The 19,366-nt window shown below is 42.0% G+C and overlaps 1 protein-coding gene across 1 annotated transcript in view; it reads left to right on the plus strand.

Annotated features, from left to right (window-relative positions):
- ATP8B1 (ATPase phospholipid transporting 8B1) overlaps positions 1 to 19,366 on the plus strand; it is a 39,892-nt gene that overhangs the window by 14,170 nt on the left and 6,356 nt on the right. Inside the window, exons 12-23 of the mRNA XM_063128692.1 lie at positions 682 to 890; positions 3,365 to 3,408; positions 4,181 to 4,337; positions 6,542 to 6,730; positions 8,750 to 8,862; positions 9,714 to 9,878; positions 11,214 to 11,325; positions 11,515 to 11,590; positions 13,390 to 13,522; positions 14,661 to 14,949; positions 17,141 to 17,364; positions 18,507 to 18,590. Of these exons, the coding sequence (XP_062984762.1) occupies positions 682 to 890; positions 3,365 to 3,408; positions 4,181 to 4,337; positions 6,542 to 6,730; positions 8,750 to 8,862; positions 9,714 to 9,878; positions 11,214 to 11,325; positions 11,515 to 11,590; positions 13,390 to 13,522; positions 14,661 to 14,949; positions 17,141 to 17,364; positions 18,507 to 18,590 (1,795 nt within the window). The remainder of the gene's footprint in view (positions 1 to 681; positions 891 to 3,364; positions 3,409 to 4,180; positions 4,338 to 6,541; positions 6,731 to 8,749; positions 8,863 to 9,713; positions 9,879 to 11,213; positions 11,326 to 11,514; positions 11,591 to 13,389; positions 13,523 to 14,660; positions 14,950 to 17,140; positions 17,365 to 18,506; positions 18,591 to 19,366) is intronic.

A 19,366-nucleotide genomic window follows, 5' to 3' on the forward strand; every position in this document is an offset into this window, starting at 1 on the left:
AGATTGTCTGATAATAGATGCAATGCTGCCTTTCTCTTAGCCATTGTTAAAGGGACTGGAATTAGGTTCAGGCTGTAGGATTGTGCTCTCTCTCCTCCCAGTCTCTCCCCATGGCCGGTGTCAAACTATTGTGCGCCCTAGGCAAGGCGAGCTACTTGCACACACACACCCAAAAAATTGCCAACTTCGATTCAGCTGTTCAAGAAGAGTTTCTGAACTATTATATTTTCCTGATATTATGTTTTTTTCTTAGAACAGCTAATTTGTATAAAATGGTGACCCTTAAAGGGCAGTACTGCACCCCTCTGAAGTCTGCACCCTAGGCGGCTGCCTAGTTGGCCTAATGGTAGTGCTGGCCCTGTCTCTCCCCTTTCATGCCAGGACCTTTGCCATTCTTAATTGTGGTTAATCCCTTTGGGTCCTGTTCAGACAAGCCACTAAGCCATGATTTAGGTGATCAAGAATGAGTTGGGTATGTAATCTATGGACGTTTTTCACTTATGGCTTCATGTAATTGTACTGTTTTTAACGGTTCTCTAGAGTCAACAGTTAAGAATCTTGCTTGATTCACTGACATTTTGAAGAACTTAATTAGACATCCATTGTTTTGTTAAATGCTTTGCTTTTGTGTGTTGAAGATCTCAAAATGAGGGTAATCCTTGTTACCTCTTACCCACTCAGTGTTGAAGTGATCCGTTTGGGCCAAAGCTACTTCATCAACTGGGACTTGCAAATGTATTATCCAGAGAGGGATACAGCTGCTAAAGCCAGAACCACTACTTTGAATGAACAGCTTGGGCAGATCCACTACATTTTTTCAGACAAGACGGGGACCCTGACGCAGAACATCATGACATTCAAAAAATGTTGCATAAATGGACAAACCTATGGTAAACCTAGGCTTCTTTGGTGTTGCTCAAAGAACTTTATTGCTAGTACATTTGTGACATGAAGAAGGAAATACTTTTTAACTTACTATGAATTTCTTTTTTTAAAAAAACCCAGAATTTTGTGGCACCTTAAAGATTAACAAATTTATTCTGGCACAAACTTCCATGGATTATAGTCCAGAATAAATGTGTTAGTCTTTAAAATGCCACAGGATTCTTGGGGGCTGTCTATATGGTGGTGGGTTGCTGCCGTGCTAAGCAGAACCCTGCACGTTTGTTGCTTTGGGGGGGTGGCGGCTAGTCTTGACACAGCAGCAAAAGCACAGAGATTCTGGCAGCAGGGGGCCCCCTGCCTGGTTGGACAGCATCCAATCAGGAGTCTCCATCTGCCCGGCCATCCCCCCGCCATGACTCTGGAGCGAGGATAGAGTGTGGGTGCACCATACTCACCTCGCTCCGGAGAAAATTTCAGGTAAGTCCCCTGACTTGTTTTCTTCGCAGTTTCACAGGAAACTGTGAGGTGGCTGCTGCATCATATAATTGATGCAGCGCCACATGTTGGGAAGAGACAATAGGGGATGGCTGTTGCCTTCATGTCTTGTTTCTAATCTTCTGTAGCTGGTTACTGTTTGAAACAGGATGCTAGACCAGATGGGCCCTTTATGTGATTCAGAAAATTTGTAGTCTGGGGGTTACTCATAGATCCAGCTCTGTCACTTGAGGTCCAAGTGGCCTCAGTGGCACAAATACCAGTTATAAACCTACCAGAACAGAGGGCTCCTCTAAATGAGAGATTTATTGCACACTTGTGATTGGCCACTCACGGAAGTTTTTACATCGATTACATGACATCATCAACAACCAAGATGTCTCCCGTGGTATCCCCTGGAAATCCCGGTATGAAAGGAACCACTTTAAATAGCTGGGAAAACAGGGGATCTTCTGTCACTAGATGGCACTGTGTTAATAGAGGTGGAGGGAAGGGAAGTATTCGATTCAAAGCATGCAGTTGCCCCACTCTTCCCATGTAATGCAGCCCAGAACAATCACGCTCTTTCTAACATGTTACTCTAGTGCTACATTTATTAACCTTAACCCTAATCGCTTCCCATTCAAAATTTTAGAGCAGTTTACAAGATAAAATACAATAAAAACAGAATAAAACACCTTAAAATAGATTTTAAAAAGCAAAATGAAAGGTGAACTGTAAACCGTGGCTGGTCATTAAGGAAAGGCTTCCTGGAACAATGACATTTTCAGGAGGCGCCGAAAGGAATACAAAGTTGGTGCCTTCCTGACCCCCAGAGGTAGGGCATTCCATAGGAGGGGGGCCACCACACTGAAGGCCCTTCCGACTGCATTGGTTACCAGTCAGTTTCCAGGCCTGATTCAAAGTGTTGATGCCAGGAGCTCCTTCTCCCAAATATTCCTGCCCAATTGCCAAGATCATCTTTGGAGGCTCTTCTCTCGGTGCCACCACCCATAATGCTGCAGTGGGTGGCTACCAATTTACTTATTTATTTATTTATTACATTTACCAAGGGAAGAGCCTTCTCTGTAGTGGCCCCCTGTCCATCTTCCCGGGAGATCTGCCTGGCATTTTCACTGTATGGATTTTGATGCCACCTTCTTCTTCTAGCAAGCATTTAATCCTTCATCTTTTGCTCTGAGTATTAAATTTACTGCTGGTGCTTTTAAGAGCTGTGTTTTTAGCTGCTATAGAAATGTAATAAATAAATATTTTAAATATTTGTAATGTTTAATATTGTGATATATTTATTGTTGTATTGTTTTGGTTGTTATTTTATTGTTTTGGGTTTTTATGACTGAAAACTGCTCCAGGGGTATCTGCCCATTTGGTTGTATCTACAAACAAACAAACACATAATATTTATTTATTTATTACATTTCTATACCACCCAATAGCCGGAGCTCTCTGGGCGGTTCACAAAAATTAAAAACATTTAAAGTATAAAACAACAGTACAAAACCATAATATAAAATACAATATAAAAGCTCAACCAGATAAAAACAGCAGCAATGCAAAATTACAAATTTAAAACACCAAGTTAAAATTTATTTATAGACTGTTAAAATGCTGGGAGAATGAAAAGGTCTTCACCTGGCGTCTAAAAGCATATAATGTAGGTGCCAAGCGAACCTCCTTAGGGAGCTCATTCCACAGCCAGGGTACCACAGCAGAGAAGGCCCTCCTCCTGATAGCCACCTGCCTCACTTCCTTTGGCAGGGGCTCGCGGAGAAGGACCCCTGAGGATGACCTTAGGGTACGGGCAGGTACATATGGGAGGAGGCATTCCTTCAGATAACCTGGCCCCAAGCCGTTTAGGGCTTTAAATGTTAATACCAGCACTTTGAATCGGGTCCGGACCTGGACTGGCAGCCAATGAAGCTGGAAAAGGACTGGCGTAATGTGGTCTCATCATTTGATATTGGCATTTATTTTGTCCTTTCAGGAGAGAACAGAGATAAAACAGGGCAAGAACATTATCGTCCTGAGGTAAGTGATTTTCACTAGCAAACAATATGTCTGAAAAGGGGTAGAGTTCCATATGTGAGTTTCCTTTATCTACTTGTTGACCTGGTTCACTACATTCACTACATGATCACTACATTCCACTGTGACTTAATAGCCACAGTGAGTTGTGGTGACTGCAGGTGATAGTTTGGTGATCCAACGAGAAGCTACAGAGCACTCCAAATATTCAAAATGGTGATCACCACCACATTGAGAAACGCTGCTGGGAAATTCACCCACGGTGGTTTCACGTTATGTGTGAACAAGCCCAACATCTCCCTAAGCAAGTGAAAGATGAATATATTTGATTGAGGTTCACATTAAATCCCATGTAGCCACCCTGCAGAATGGATGCCACAAGGGCACTTTTTGAAACACCTGGGCAATATATGGAGAGACAGAGTGGCTGGCTGTAGGAGTCAAGATTTAATGTCAAAGGAATAGGATTTCTTTACTCTAGAGGGCTGAGTGACCCATTAAGATTCAAGGAATTCCTACAATATTTACTGGGCCAGAACTGCTATATGGGATCTGAAGCTAACTGAATAAAACAGTTGCCAAAATATGAGACTGTCTGGCAGAGCTGGGCCTATACTTGCTTCTCCACTGCTGATGTCCCCCAACTCAGTAGACCTCAGGCAAAACTGTCCCAAGAAAGTTGACTGTGTCCTTCTTCATACTTCATACCAGCTACACATTACCGAAAGCATCAGCCTGAAGCTAACGTTCACCTTTTCTTCTTACACCTATATAGCAAGTTGACTTCAGCTGGAATATGTATGCAGATGGGAAGCTCAGCTTTTGTGATCAGTATCTGATTGAGCAAATTAGGTCTGGGAAGGAACCTGAAATTCAACAGTTTTTCTTCCTGCTTGCAGTTTGCCACACAGTGATGGTGGATGGTAGTGAAGGTAAGTGCTGTACTTGTACATCTGGTATTCTCGAAGAGTCCTTATCTAATGTATGCTGAGAGCAATGCTCCAGAGTCTTTAAAGTGCAATGTATTAAAGGGCCTTGTTTAGGTCACAGGAGTACACATATTCACAGCAGTATCTGTACTTGAGTATTTCATATGTTACCAACAAATTGCAAACTGTAGGCAGATAAGTTTTCCAGGTGGATTGTCAAAAAACCCTTTTGTGTTAAAAGCATTCCCGTAATCCCCAGTATAATTCTCCACCCCATAAACTCTGACCCAGTTTGAATGATCATGTTTTGGCTTAATAAACTGACCTATGAACAGGTCAAGTACACACAGCTCTTCCTTACTGTCTTCTTAGTGCAATTAATCCTGGACATCTTCAATTAACCATAGTTTCCTATTATGTCCAAACCAGGAAACTCTGGTTTCCAATTCAGAACAAGCCAGAATCTTAAACCAACATCATACTATGGTTTAAGAAACTGGTGTGTTTCAAACTTGGTAACTATAATTTCCAGGCTTGGGTGTAATGGAAAACTATGAACCTGTTCAGATGACATTCTAAGCCATATTTATTTATTTATTTATTTATACATAAATGATTAAAAACATATAAGACTGATACAATATTAAAATAACAGTGAAATAACTTAAAATTTGACTGGGTAGGCCTGCCGAAACCATTATGGCATAGTGTGTTCTATGAACCATGACTTAGTGTGTCGTTTAAACCATTCCTAACCATGGTGGCTACATGACCATGATTTAAACATGCTCACTAACCATTTGCTGCAAAAGGGTTAGCAGCATAACCACGGTTTAGCGTGTTTCCTGATCAGGTCCTATGACTAATTGAAGACTTTTCTTCATGCCAAGAAAAGAAGAGGCAGTGATACTGGGGTTGGGGCTCTTTCTCCAAACTCTAGAGCTAGACAGTGAACACAGAAACATAAAATTCACTCTGAGTTGAATGTGTGACTTTCTCAAATGGTTATTTTTAGGAAATAGTTACAGTTGCCTCAGCATTTTTTAGCCCTTTTCAGACGTTCACCTTCCACATGATTACAATTGCAAGAGTGGGAGATCAGGGCCAACCCTCTCTTCTGTTATATCTCCATCACAGTGACCATCCGCACATATCTAAGGAAGAGGTCCAAAGCAGGGAGTCTTTTGTAAACATATTATCTCTGTGTTTCTAAATCACATGCAGAGCTTACTTGCATACAAGAAGCCCTCTGCTTCCGACATTTTCCTCAGATGCGTGAAAGGTGGCAGTGGAGATGTGACGGAGGTGAGCATGTTTTAATCACCTGAGGAACTAAGGCCTGAAATGAGCTTTTAACTCTAAATTTGGCCTCAATAAATTGATACTTTTTCTCTGCATCTTTTGAGATGTTTCCTTTTTATTTTACACTATCAAAAGGATCCAGCGTTGTAGGGGTTGGAATAGCCCTTAGTTTGATGCATTGAAGCCTTCAAGCAAAGTTATATTGGTGTTAAGAGTTGGACACATTCTGCCTGCCCTATCTGAGTGAAGCCAGAACTGCTGGCACTCTTATGGCCCCTGCCATAGTGAACTCCTATAGCCCATTGAGAGAGGGGTCTCCCCACTACATTCTTCCCACAGTAGTGGGAGGGCTAGCCATATAACTCTGCCCCTCAGAGTACTCCCCCCATGGCTTCAAACTGTATCCTCAACTGCAAAGCTATCTGTTAGTTAGTGAAGTTTGCTACCTAGTGACTGAAGACAGTACTGCAGGCTTCAAACAGACACATTTAAATTAACTTAAATTAAGTGGTGCATTTTAAAAACCAAATAACACTGAAGTGCACACTCCAAGGGTCCCCTTGGTACACAGGCTAATTTTCAGTTGTGTGGGATTCACATTCTTGGAGCTATGGCACCTCTTTTGTTGTTATAGACGGGGACAGTTTCAAACAGAATTCAGACAACTTCACACAGGGCAAATATCATATGAGGGTTTTACCACCTTTGATTATAAATGTGTTCAGGTGGAGCGACTGATTTGAGAACATCCTTTTCAAGGTATCTCTTCCTCACTCAAAGGAATGAACTGGGACAGCACCCACAAAGCTAAGATGTGACCCACCCTGTGACAGAACAAACACAAATTTTCCAGTGTGTGTAATTCTCTTGTCTGAGTGTTTTCTGTTTTGTTTTTAATAATCTAGGTGAACTCAGCTATCATGCAGCCTCCCCTGATGAGGGCGCATTGGTAACTGCTGCCAGAAACTTCGGTTTTGCTTTTCTTTCACGGACGCAAGATACTATTACAATAAGTGAAATGGGAACTGCAAGAACATACGAAGTTCTCGCCATTTTGGATTTCAACAGCGACAGAAAACGGATGTCTGTTATCAGTAAGTCGACCGCTTTTGTTTGGATGGGAAGAACCCTTTGTTTCTAAAATGTGTTTGGTAGAAGGTTTTGCTCCTTGAAGAGGATAAAATGCCTCAATTGTATGTTTTTTCCTTTTTATTTTTATTTTTTAAAAATAATCTTGGTAATAACAAAAGAAATAAAGATATATACTTAGGGAAATAGTTTACCTCATTCCAGTGTATCAGCACACCATTCTGTCATGTTTGTTTCAACATTGTTGCTGTTTAGACTCTAAGGCTTTAGCTAGACCAGGCTATATCCCGGGGTGATACCTGGGATCATTCCTGTGCATCCAGATGATGCACAGGGGATCCCAGGATCAGGGAGGGATCATCCCTCCCTTGCCCTGGGATAGAGCCCTACCCTTTGGCCCCGCTTTTTCCGCGGTCTCGGGCTGAGCCTGAGACCGCGGAACGTGTGGCCCGTTTCCATGGCTTGACCCCACTCTGCACGATTACTCGCACGGAGCCGGGAGCTGCGCCCATCGGGGCTAGGGTGGGGGGAGCAGGGAAATCATTTTTAAAAAACAAACAAACAAACCTTACCTTGAGTCACTCGAGCACTCATGCGCTGCCGGCCCTTAAAAAAAATGGCGGGCACGATGCCTCTCTTCTTGAGGTCGTCATGCCTCACGTGTCAACGGGGGTGAGATCTCACATTATTCACAAGACTTTACAGTAGGTCTAGCTAAGGCCTAACCCTCTTTAGGGATGTTGGAAGAATCCATCCATGGAAGTAAATTCACTGAGCTTTCAGAAGCATGGCCTCCTCACCACCCCAGATTCCAGCTTGCTTACCCATGAACTGGCTTTCAGGAAATCCATGCAGATTGGGACCAGGTTTGTGTGGTGTAGCAACATAGGGGTTGAGGCCAGAAGGCATAGTCCTACTCCACCTTCTACTCATTTTAGACTGAACGGGGATACAACTTCCAAAAGGGGTTGTTATGGCAGCAACAACGAGAGCTCCTTAGCCCCGGATTCATTGCACACTTCTGCTAAAATACCATCTGGGTATTGTCATCCAGCTGGGCAATGATTATGTGAGAAGGACTAGTGCAGTTGACTGTAGCCACATGGTGATGCTCATTAGTGGGCCTTTGAACTCTAAGCCAGCAGCAGGACATGAGCCTATGACGAAGGAACTCCCACACTTCTGCTGTAATGTTAGGAAGTGCATCATGATAACACACACACACACTCCACATTCTCATACCTGATGTTTGTTTCCTCATATATTTTATCTAAGCTTAAGGGACTTGGAGCAAGTCATGTGTATTTCCATGATTGTATTCAGAAGGAATGTAACACATCCCTGCTCCCTGAAAGTGTGGATGAATTTGAGCTATGAGACTATGAAGGAAGGGAGAGTAAATACTCTAAAATTCATAGTGTGGCTGGTCTCTGTATCTTCATTTTGACCTTCCTTTGCCTAGCCCCTGAATAATGGCTTCTGACCCTCCCCAAACAAAGCGCAGGAGATAAATGCAACTGAGCTCCAATCCCCACAAACTGTTGATGGTCGTTTGAATTCCTTATTGGTCACTTGGCAGAGTGCAGTTTTCTCCATTCTGAGGAACCCCAAACAGAGCCCACACATCTGATAGTAAAGGTTTCCTAAATCCACAGTCTCTCTCACTTAGAAGATTAATTATTGCGTAATTATTAGCTTTCTGGTATGGTGAAGGGGGTGAAAGGAAAGAGAAAATATTGATCATATTTTTCTACTGTAACTACATATTATTCCCTACATAGTTTTAAGGTAGAGATGGGCAACCTGGAACTCTCCAAATGTTTTGGCCTACAACTCCCATGTTCCCTTACCATTGGGTATGCTGGCCAGGACAGATGGGAATGATAGGGCAAACCATCTGGAGGGTTACAAGTTGACCACCTGTTTTAAGGGATAATGTAGATGTGGTTCACAGAAATGTGGAAGAGGGGTGCTTAAAAAAAATACATCTTTATGTTCCTAACCCTTATGTTTTGCTTTTGTAGCAAGAGACTCAAATGGAGCAATCAAGCTTTATTGTAAAGGGGCTGATACTGTGATTTTTGAACGGTTGCATCCTAGGAATCCTAAAAAGGAGGCTACAGAGGAAGCGCTGAATGTAAGTTGGGTTTCATACTAGGTGCCTTATGCTTCATTTGCCAAGATGAAGTGGTAACCCTAGAGCAGTCTTCTCCAATCTTGTGTCCTCCACATGTTTTGGGTAATAATCCCCATCATCCCCAGCCAGCATGGCCAATTGGTAGTCCTGTGTACTACAAATTCTGTAAAATACAGAATTGCCAGCTATCATTCCTGGCATTCTTGTCAGAAACATGGCCTCTTAAAACTGGCTTTGAATGAGTAAATATCCAGTGTCAATGTAACCTTTATCTGATGAGGTGGGTGGACCAAGAGATTTGTGTTACTTTGGCTGCAATCCCATGAACACTTTTCTGAGAGAAAGCCCCACTGGAGACATTGGGCCCATTCAGTCCACACACTAAGCCATGGTTAGGCCCCTAACCCTTTTGGAGCAAATGGATAGCCACCATGTTTAAACTGTGGTTATGTAGCCATCATGGTTAGGAATGGTTCACATGACACACTAAATCATGGTTCACATGACACGCTAAGCCATAATGCTTAGCTCAAAAGGCTTAACCACCATGGCTTAACATCTCATCTGAACAGGATCATTGGGACTTTTTTCTCAATATAGATGCATAGGATTTCACTGCTTGAACATGTCTTTTTCATTGGTGGTAGATTAAAGGGGCTATATTGTATAGTTGCTTGATTAATTTTTATTTGATTTTTTTTCTGCGTCTCTTTTGGTTATTCTAAAGTATGTCCAGCATCCATTATTCTCACTCAGCAAATTGATTCCTGTCAGTTTGATTTGACAAGGAGAACTTTCTCCAATTAGATTCTGATATGGTCCTGAGTCATTCTTTTCCCTCTCCTTCCTAGATCTTTGCAAATGAAACCCTTAGAACATTATGCCTTGCCTACAAGGACATTAGCAATGAGGAGTATGAAGCATGGAATAAAAAATTCATGGCTGCTAGTCTTGTCTCAAGCCAACGTGAAGAAGCTTTGGACAAAGTGTATGAAGAAATTGAACAAAATCTAATTGTAAGTGTAATGGGAAGCCAGTGGAGGAGTGGGGGAGGGGAGGCTTAACTATCTGATTCCAGGTTTGACCTTGCAGTGTTTCCTGTATGGGGGTGTTCTCGAATTACATTTTCAAAAGCAGACATATGGATTTCCTTGTTCCTTTTCTCCTTGCCACCTGTACAATGCATTTTCCATGGCCGTTTTCCATATGGATTTTCTATACAGGCACCCTGAGGAGAATAGACATTTGTACCACTTCTCTACAGTGCAAACTGGATTCACCTGTTCCAGTATATAGCTTGGTTTAGAGCAATTGTAATGTTCAAAGAGGGCATTAAGATCTCCAACTAAGGCCAAGCCAGGGCTGTAGCTCAGAAGGAAAGAGGTGAGGCTTGGGTTGTTCTACACGTTTCTGCAGTGATTGCAGCTGTAACTTCCAAAGGCCTAGTTATCACTTCAGGGGTGAGAGGAGACAAACTGAAGCCCAAAGGCAGCCTGGTATAATGGTTAGGGCAGCTTTTTCCAACCTGGTGTGCCCTCAGATGTGCTGCACTTCAACTCCTATCATTGGCCATTGGATATGCTGGCTGGGAATGATATGAGTTGCAGTCCAACTCATCTGGAGGGCACCAGGTTTAGGAAGGTTGGGTTAAGGGTGTCAGATTAGGACTGAAGTGACAAAGGTTCAACTCCTCACTTAGCCACGAAGCTCGCTTGCTGACCATTAATGCTCTCTTAGCCTCGTTGCCAGGATAAAATGAGCACATTTCCATGAATTCCTTGAAGGAAAGTCAGGATGTAAATCTAAAAAATAATCCCTCAATAATACTATCAGGGGGAATCCGCACGTCGTTCTGAGATCGCTTCTAAGCGACCCGAGTGTGGCGTGAAAGCGATCGTGTACCTGGCCTTTGGAAGAGCCGACAAAGAGACGTCCTTCCCGCCGCCGCCGCCACCCGCAGACCTCCTCACCGACCAGCGAGGAGAGCTCAGCTGAAGAAGGCGGGGTTGAGAGCGGAAGAAGCTCTCCACCCCGCCTTCTTCCCCCGAGCTCTCCGTCCCAGCCGGCGAGGAGGGAGTTGGGTGGTGGCGGCGCGAAGGACGTCTCTTCGTCAGCTCTTCCAAAGGCCAGGTACACGATCGCTTTCACGTCGCACTGGGGTCGCTTAGAAGCGATCTCAGAACGACGTGCGGATTCACCCTCAATCACTTCTATCCAGCAGTGTTTTCTCTCACAGGACTTCAGGATAAACCAGCTTTAGTAGTTGGTAGTTTGGATAGGTTGTATAAGCCAATATGGTCTGTCAGTCACTTTATCACACTAAACATGCCTGTTGTTTTAATAATCTACAGCTTTTGGGCGCCACAGCAATTGAAGACAAGCTACAGGATGGGGTTCCAGAAACCATATCCAAACTGGCAAAGGCAGATATTAAGATCTGGGTGTTGACAGGCGACAAAAAAGGTGACATTTATAAATAGCTGCTTTTTATTTACCCTAAGTGTGTCTGTATTTATATATGATAAATGTATTTTAGGGTTTTGCTTTTCCGTTTTGTTTCTTTTGTTTACTGAACTGTTGCGTAAGCATGGTGTTTGCATGCGTGTATCAGATAACGAGGAAACAACCTAACACAGCATCTTCTTCTTTCAGAAACTGCTGAAAATATCGGGTTTTCTTGTGAACTCTTAACAGACGAAACTACTGTCTGCTATGGAGAAGACATCAGGTAAAAAGAAAGCCTGTTTCTGCAGGGAAGGAACACTTGCTGTTTTTCTTGCGCATCTTGCTACCATTCTTTCTGTTGAAACAGTTCCTTTTGGCAACCTATTGAAAATGGTTGGATCTGATGGAGAGAATTGCCTTTTAATATTTAGTGCAAGTTAAAAGCCAACCCAGCACTTTGGGATACAGGTTAGAGCAGGGGTGGGCAGCTTAATTTCATGTGGCCCCTTGGCCTAATTTCAAAAGCCCTGATCCAGAGATCAGTTCAGACCTCTGGAAAAAGCTGTCTTTCCTTGTCTTGGCAGCCCAATGGGTAGGAAGGGAGAGGGAGGGAGAAAAGGGAGTGACAGAAAGAGAAACGGGGTGACCCACTCACTGCTGGCTTTGGCATGACCAATTGCCAGCATGCGTCCCCCAACAGACCATACATGAGAAAATGTAGCCCTCAACAGAAGTAAGATTGGCTATCTCAGGGCTAAAGTGTTGAACATGTACCAAAAGACACCAGGTTCAAATCCAGGATGATGCTCTTTGGGTGATGATGGGCCAGTTACACTTTCTTGGCCTAATCTACCATGAGCATAAAATGGGATAATGCTCCTTTGAGCTTATCATGGGAAGGGTGGGATATAAATGTAGGCGAGGAATGAATAAATAGACTCCAAAACAAAACAAATGACCACCAGTTTATAAATGTATATGTTTATTTATTTTAATTTATAGATTTAAAAATATGTGTGTACATATATATTTAAAATGTATATATAAATCACACTTTAAAATCTGATTTTACATTTTTAAACTTACAAATTTATTAACTGGATGCGCTACTGGTGTTCATTTGTTTTGTTTTGGAGTTCTGTATCACGCACATCTCATCGCCTGCATATCGGTTGAATGAATGAATACCTTATGTTGGTGGTAGGGCAATGAACTAAGAAGAATGATTCCAAGGGATTCTTAAGTATTGATGGATGACAATTTATAAAACAATGGTGGCAAACTTTTACTGATATGTTGTATTGAAGTCCACTACAATATATGAGGTAGTGCCACTCTGGATTTTGTTCTGACTTTATACTGCTAGTTTTACCCTACCCTGTGCCTGTTTGGTGCATTCACTTCCCCTCCTTATTGTTTTATTATGGTTTTATTAGAATGTAATAAAGACCCCTATGCGGCAGGGTCTTGCTATTTACTGTTTTACTCTGTACAGCACCATGTACATTGATGGTGCTATATAAATAAATAAATAAATAAATAATAATAATAATACATAGGTAGCCCTCTGAGCCTGGAGATGGTTTTGTTCCCTTAGCTGGTGTCTTCCACATGACTTGATAAATAAACATCCCGGAGCCCCAGTGTCAGGGAAAGTGGATTTTAGGGTGGAAGAGACTTGTGGAAGAACCCATCACTTCTCTGCATTAGAGCAGCTATAGCTTCTCAGATCGATGTTTTCTGTTTGTGTGCAGTTTCAGGTGCAACACCTGGAATTTCTTGTTTGGGCACATGATGAAAATCAAGAGATTTCACAATTTCACAAGACAGAACGCTTTAACAAAGCCTGCAGCCAGCATTACAAGCTTGGTTTCTCGAAGAATGCAGTGCCACTGAGATCAATTTGAAATATGTTGTCAGATTCTTGATTGCATGTCTTGAATTGCACATGGCCTTCCTGCTAAATCCTCGTGATTAATTGTTTTCTTAGACGTCTTTAATAGCTACATTTGGAATGATTAAATAGCTGTATTTTATGTGATGACTCTTTGGTTTTCACTCTGCCCTCCTCCACCTCCTCAGTGCTCTTCTGCAAATGAGGATGGAAAACCAGAAGAACAGAAGTGGACTTAACATAAATTCATCCCAAGGAGCCAATGAACCCTTTTTTGAGCCAGATAGAAACCGTGCCCTAATCATCACTGGCTCATGGCTGGTAAGTACAGAGTGGTCACTCTGCTACTTTGTGTGAGAATTGCCTGCAACAGATAAGAGCACATAGAAGTCTAAGGCTCAGTTCAGACAACACGGAAGTCAACGCAGTATGAAAACCCCACTCAATGGTTGAGTCTTTAGGGGATACTCCCCACACAACATGTTCGAACTCCACTGTTGTGTGACTGTGGGCATCTGTGGAGTTGAGTAAAATCCATTGTGATGTTTGATTGACAGTTCCTCTGCCCTCTCTCTTGTCCCTCAGTCCTCCTGATGGTATCCCATCAGCAATTGCTGCAAAAAACCCAATCTTGGCTGATTTCCTAGAGTGGCACTTGCTCCTTTCACTGCTCTTGCCAGGGAACTCTGTAGCCAATGGGAAAAGGCTACGCAACGCAATGGAAAACTCCATGGAACCTACCACACAACACAACGGTTGTGCAGGAACTTTCCTCTGCACAATGTAGATATTCTGTGTGGAGTGTTTTCCAAAAAAAACCTCCACCATTGTGTGGCGTTTTCCCGCCAGACAACACATTTCTCAATGGGGTTAAAACTCCACTTCGGAGTTCTAAAACCACTGTTAAGAAATGTATTGTCTGAACTGAGCCTAAGAATGCAGCAAACTAGGATAGATCAGCACCTGGTCCTCACAGGCCACGTACTATCTATTTATTTTAATTGTTTATTAAATTTATATTCCACCTTTCCACTAAAAATACTACTCAAAGCAGCTAACAATAAAATATAAATAAAATAACTGAGTGATAAATTAAAGCATTAAAACTCATCAGTTAAGGGCACTTCCAGTAAGAATACATCAATAAAACAGAATAACACCGCCCACTAAATTACAAACCACTTCAGCAGCAAATCAATGTAGATGCTAGAAGTCTGTCTGAATAAAAATTCATTTGCCTGTTGGTGGAGGTACAACAAAGATGGAGGCAACCTAGCCTCCCTTACCAGGGAGGTTCAAAGCCTGGGAGCAGCCACCAAGAAGGCCCTTTCTCATGTCCCCACCAAATGTGCCTCTGATGGTGGTGGGCAGAGAGAAAGGCCTCTACATGAGCGATTAATTGCACGCTCATGACATCTGCTAGATATTCAACGTATAAAGAGAAGAATCTTTCTTACAGAATGAAATTCTCTTGGAGAAGAAAAAGAAGAAAAAGAAACTCCTGAAACTGAAGTTTCCAAAAACAATAGAAGAAAAACAAAAACAGATGGAGAGTAAAAGAAGAGCAGACCTAAACAAGGAGCAGCAGCAGCGGAACTTTGTTGACTTAGCGTGTGAATGCAGCGCCGTGATTTGCTGTCGAGTAACACCCAAACAGAAAGCCATGGTGGTTGAGCTGGTGAAAAAATACAAGAAGGCCATAACCTTGGCCATTGGAGATGGTGCCAATGATGTAAATATGATTAAAAGTAAGTCATGCATGAAAATCCCTTCTCTTCTTGTGAGCTTACTGCAAACATCTAAGGTCTTCCTCCGAGTGCCTACTCTGAGGGAAGCTCGGAGGATGGGAACAAGGGAGAGGGACTTTTCAGTGGTTGCCCCCCCCGACTGTGGAATGATCTCCCTGATGAAGCTCGCCTGGCACCAACATTGTTATCTTTTCGGCGCCAGGTCAAGACTTTTCTCCCAGGCATTTTAACAGCATTTAACAACGTTAAGTTTGTTTTTAATGGACCCCAAGATTGTTGTTTTTAAATGGATACTGTTGTTTTTATACTGTTTTTTATGTTTGTTAAATTTTGTACACTTTTAATGTTTACTATTTTTAATTGTTGTAAACCGCCCAGAGAGCTTCGGCTGTGAGGCGGTATATAAATGTAATAAAATAAATAAATAAATAAATAAATGCCTTATATACAGTCAGTCCAGTATTGTCTATTCTAAGTGTGGCTCTCCAAATCTAGGCAGAGTCTTTCTGAGCCCTGCTAACTGTGAAAACCTTTTAGCTGGAAATGCCAGGGACAAGACATGGGATGTTCTGTAGGTGAAGGGCCATAGCTCAGTGTGCTACAGCACATGCTTTGCATGCAGAAGGTCCCAGGTTCAATCCCCGGCTTTTCCAGGTCAGGCAAGGAAAGAATCTTGTCTGAAAGTATGGAGAGCTGCTACTGCCAGTCAGTGTCAACAATACTGGGCTAGATGGACCAATGGTCTGACTCAGTATAAGGCAGTTTCGTATGTTTCCCAGGTTCTACCATGGCCAGTGCCTTGTTCTGTTATTCTCATGCAGATTGTGGAACAAGGTGCTCATACAGTTGTAGCTACACTTCTTCTAAATGTGTAAGCACTCACGGCAACCCTCCCCAACCTGATGCTCTGCAGATGTGTTGGACTACAGTTTCCATCTGCCCCAGTCAGCACAGTAAATGTTGGCTGTGGGTGATGGGAATTATAGTCCAACACATCAGGAAGGCTGCAGATTGGGGAAGTCTGACTTATAGGTCGGGGCAGTAAGAAAACACATCATTGCATGTCTAGGTTCTGTTAAGATAAGTTTCTAAATTCCAAGGAATGTTTTTATATCGTTTTCTAAAACAGCCATGGAGTTCCTGCTTCTTTCCTGGCTTCATGATAAAGAAATGAAACTCTACTGCCAGCCTTCTATTCATTTCAGACTTGGCAGTGGGTCTCAAGGCTTCATTGCTGCAGAAACAAAGCTTATAAATACATTAACGACATTATATGTAACTCATAAACCAGAGTTGTTGGGATAGAATTGTAGTCATTAGAATGGGGTGGAGTATGTACAGTTCTTTTTCAGTATCCCATAGCTTCTATGCCTTTCCTTGCTGTAGTTCTCTCTTCACCATCTAATTCCAACTTCTGTGTTCCTTCCTTCTTTCCCTCTGCCATTTGCAAAAACAGAAAAACACAACCCTATTCTTGTTAACAGATCTATGGAAGCAGGAAAAAGAGTAAATTCATGTAACTTTGTCTTTGTAAACTTTATTATGAATATGACATTTGGCCTGCATTGGAGAAGAACTGATGCATGACAGGAAGACTAACCTCAGCTCTTAACCTCCATTGCATTTGAATTTATCTTGCTGAAAAATGTAGCCAAGTCCCTTGGGGCAATCTTGGGCCTAAAAGCTTAATTCTTGCAGCAGTAAGGGTGTTTTATTTGTTGTTGTTTTTGCTGCAAATTCTTTTCTTGACTCAGTTTGCCCATGGATTGCTACACACTCCTAGTATTATGGTTTACTTTTCTCTTTCTTTTGCCTCTGAGCTTCATCTTAATTACACAATGCACTTAAGTCAGAATTTAATACCAGAAAGGTAACAAAACATTCTGTGTTTCACATACACTGAAACACAGCAGAGTAAAAGAGGTGATTGGTCTATAAAACAATATGAACCCTATATGACACATAGACTGGGTTTGAATGAATTGCTCACGGTTGGTTATTTCTCTGATTGTGTGTGAAGTACCCACAAAATAACCAACTGTGAGTTGACTACTAACCCACCGTTGACTGTGGCAGTGGCATCCGAACACAGCCATAATCTTAGTTCCTATTGTGTGAATATTAACTTCTTCCATACTGTTTCTTCAAAGTAGGTAATTCATGAGGGTACGTTTTTTTGTTATTGTTCTAGCTGCTCACATTGGTGTTGGAATAAGTGGACATGAAGGGATGCAAGCAGTCATGTCTAGTGACTATTCTTTTGGCCAGTTCAGATTCCTCCAAAGGTTGTTGCTTGTCCATGGCCGATGGTCGTACATAAGGATGTGCAAGTTCCTTCGGTACTTCTTCTACAAAAACTTTGCATTTACATTAGTTCACTTTTGGTACTCCTTCTTCAATGGCTACTCTGCTCAGGTAAGAAATAAAAGGTTATGAAGATAACTCAAATTGTTAGTAACCAGAATGTCAGCATTGGATAATATTTACAAAGTTTTACTCTGTGACACATGTGTTCTGTAATTGTGCTGTAAAAGTAGCTTGGAAGTGTTATTAGATCTAGCTTTATGGATGGATGCTCAGGTATCTGGTTTGTAGTGTTTTTTAAAAATAGCATTAGTTGATTCACTTGCTGTGGCTGTTGGGTAAAAAATGAGACCAGCAGTCATCCATACCCTAATAACATCTGGAATTGATTACTGCAGTTTTAGGGCTTCCTTTGAAGACTACAGAAACTACAGTGGGTTCAAATTGTCCAGCAGTTAGGTTGCTAACTGGCTCAAACATTAGGAAATGTAGTCTTGTCAGTTCGTAAAAAACTACACTGGTTGCCTATTCATTTCAGGCACAATTCGATATCCTGGTTTTAACTTTTAAAGCCCTAAGTGGCCTGAGACAAGGATTCCTGAAGGGCTTCTTGTTCCTCCCTGACTTTTGAGATCATCTTGAGAAGTCCTGCTCAGTGTCACATCTCCCTGAATTAAGGTGGCTGGGGTGGCAATGAAGAGCAAGGTCCTCTCCGTAATGGGGGCTTGCTCCTGGAACACCTTTTCCTCCATTTGTTTGCCAGTCTTTGCTGATATATATATATATATATATATATATATATATATATATATATATCCATCCCCCACAGCTTTTACCCACCAGTGGAATGCATGCGCACGTGAACACACACACAGAAATTCTCCGAATCTGAATTTGGCCCATGGCCTGAAAGAGGTCCCCCACACCTGTCTTTCACCATGCCAAACTCTGTGAGCTGTAACCGATAAAGTTGACATTTTTAATCCACTTCAACCTACACATAATCCTTGCTCCCATGCGTCACTCCACACTGCAGCCACAAGCAAATCATTTCTATTATAAGGCTACCCTGAGGCATCCTGCAATATTGGTAAGTGCTGGTGGCAATAGGAAACATCTGGAGAATTTTTAAAATGTCTTTAACACCCCCAAACAGTATAATTTTCTAACACTTTACTATTGATTTGTTTGATAATTCTGTCTTACATTTGGATGAAAAAAGTTATAACTGGTTGTTGCTTTTTAAATTACAGACAGCTTATGAAGATTGGTTCATCACACTCTTCAATGTATTATATTCCAGCCTTCCAGTTCTTCTTGTTGGGTTGCTTGACCAGGTATATACCAATAAATCATTCTTTTACTCTGTGTGTTTATTGTATTTGTCCTTACTTGAAAATCAATAAAAATAGTATTTAAAAAAATGAGATTTAAGTATCCAGCAGTAAGCCTATATACACCAGTTGTTGGGGAACATGTGTGGAAGGGTGTTGTTGCACTCATGTCCTGCTTTTGGGTTCCTGGTCAACAGCTGGTTGGCCACTGTGTGAATAGAGTACTGGACTAGATGGGCCCATGGTCTGATCCAACAAGTCTTTCCTCATGATTCCATCGAAACAACAGCCCTGAATTCTGTTTCTTCATAATATCCTTTGTGCTGCAAATCCACTTCCCTATGGCTCTCTATTCGTATTGGGCAAAAGCATGTATCAATCATGTCACTTTTCACCTTTTTGCCACACCTCTGCTAGCATAGGAAGTAGACATATTATTTATTTATCTACAATATATACCACTCCCCATTGAAAATTTCAGAGCAGTGTACAAGATAAAATAGAAAAAAACAATAAAATACTTAAAACAGATTTTAAAAGAAGCAAATACAGTGACTCAAGGCTGGACATTAAGGAAAGGCTTCCTGGAATAAAGATGTTTTCAGGAGGTGCCGAAAGGAGTACAAAGTTGGCGCCTGCCTGACCTCCAGAGGCAGGGAATTCCACAGGAGGGGAGCCACCACAGTGAAGGCTCTTCCCCTGGTGGACTCCAATCAGAGGATGGATCTAAGTGGGATCACCAGGAGCAGACCCTCAGATGACCTCAGTGACCAGGCAAG

This window comes from Elgaria multicarinata, chromosome 6 (assembly GCF_023053635.1).
Source record: "Elgaria multicarinata webbii isolate HBS135686 ecotype San Diego chromosome 6, rElgMul1.1.pri, whole genome shotgun sequence".
Taxonomy (NCBI): Eukaryota; Metazoa; Chordata; class Lepidosauria; order Squamata; family Anguidae; genus Elgaria; species Elgaria multicarinata.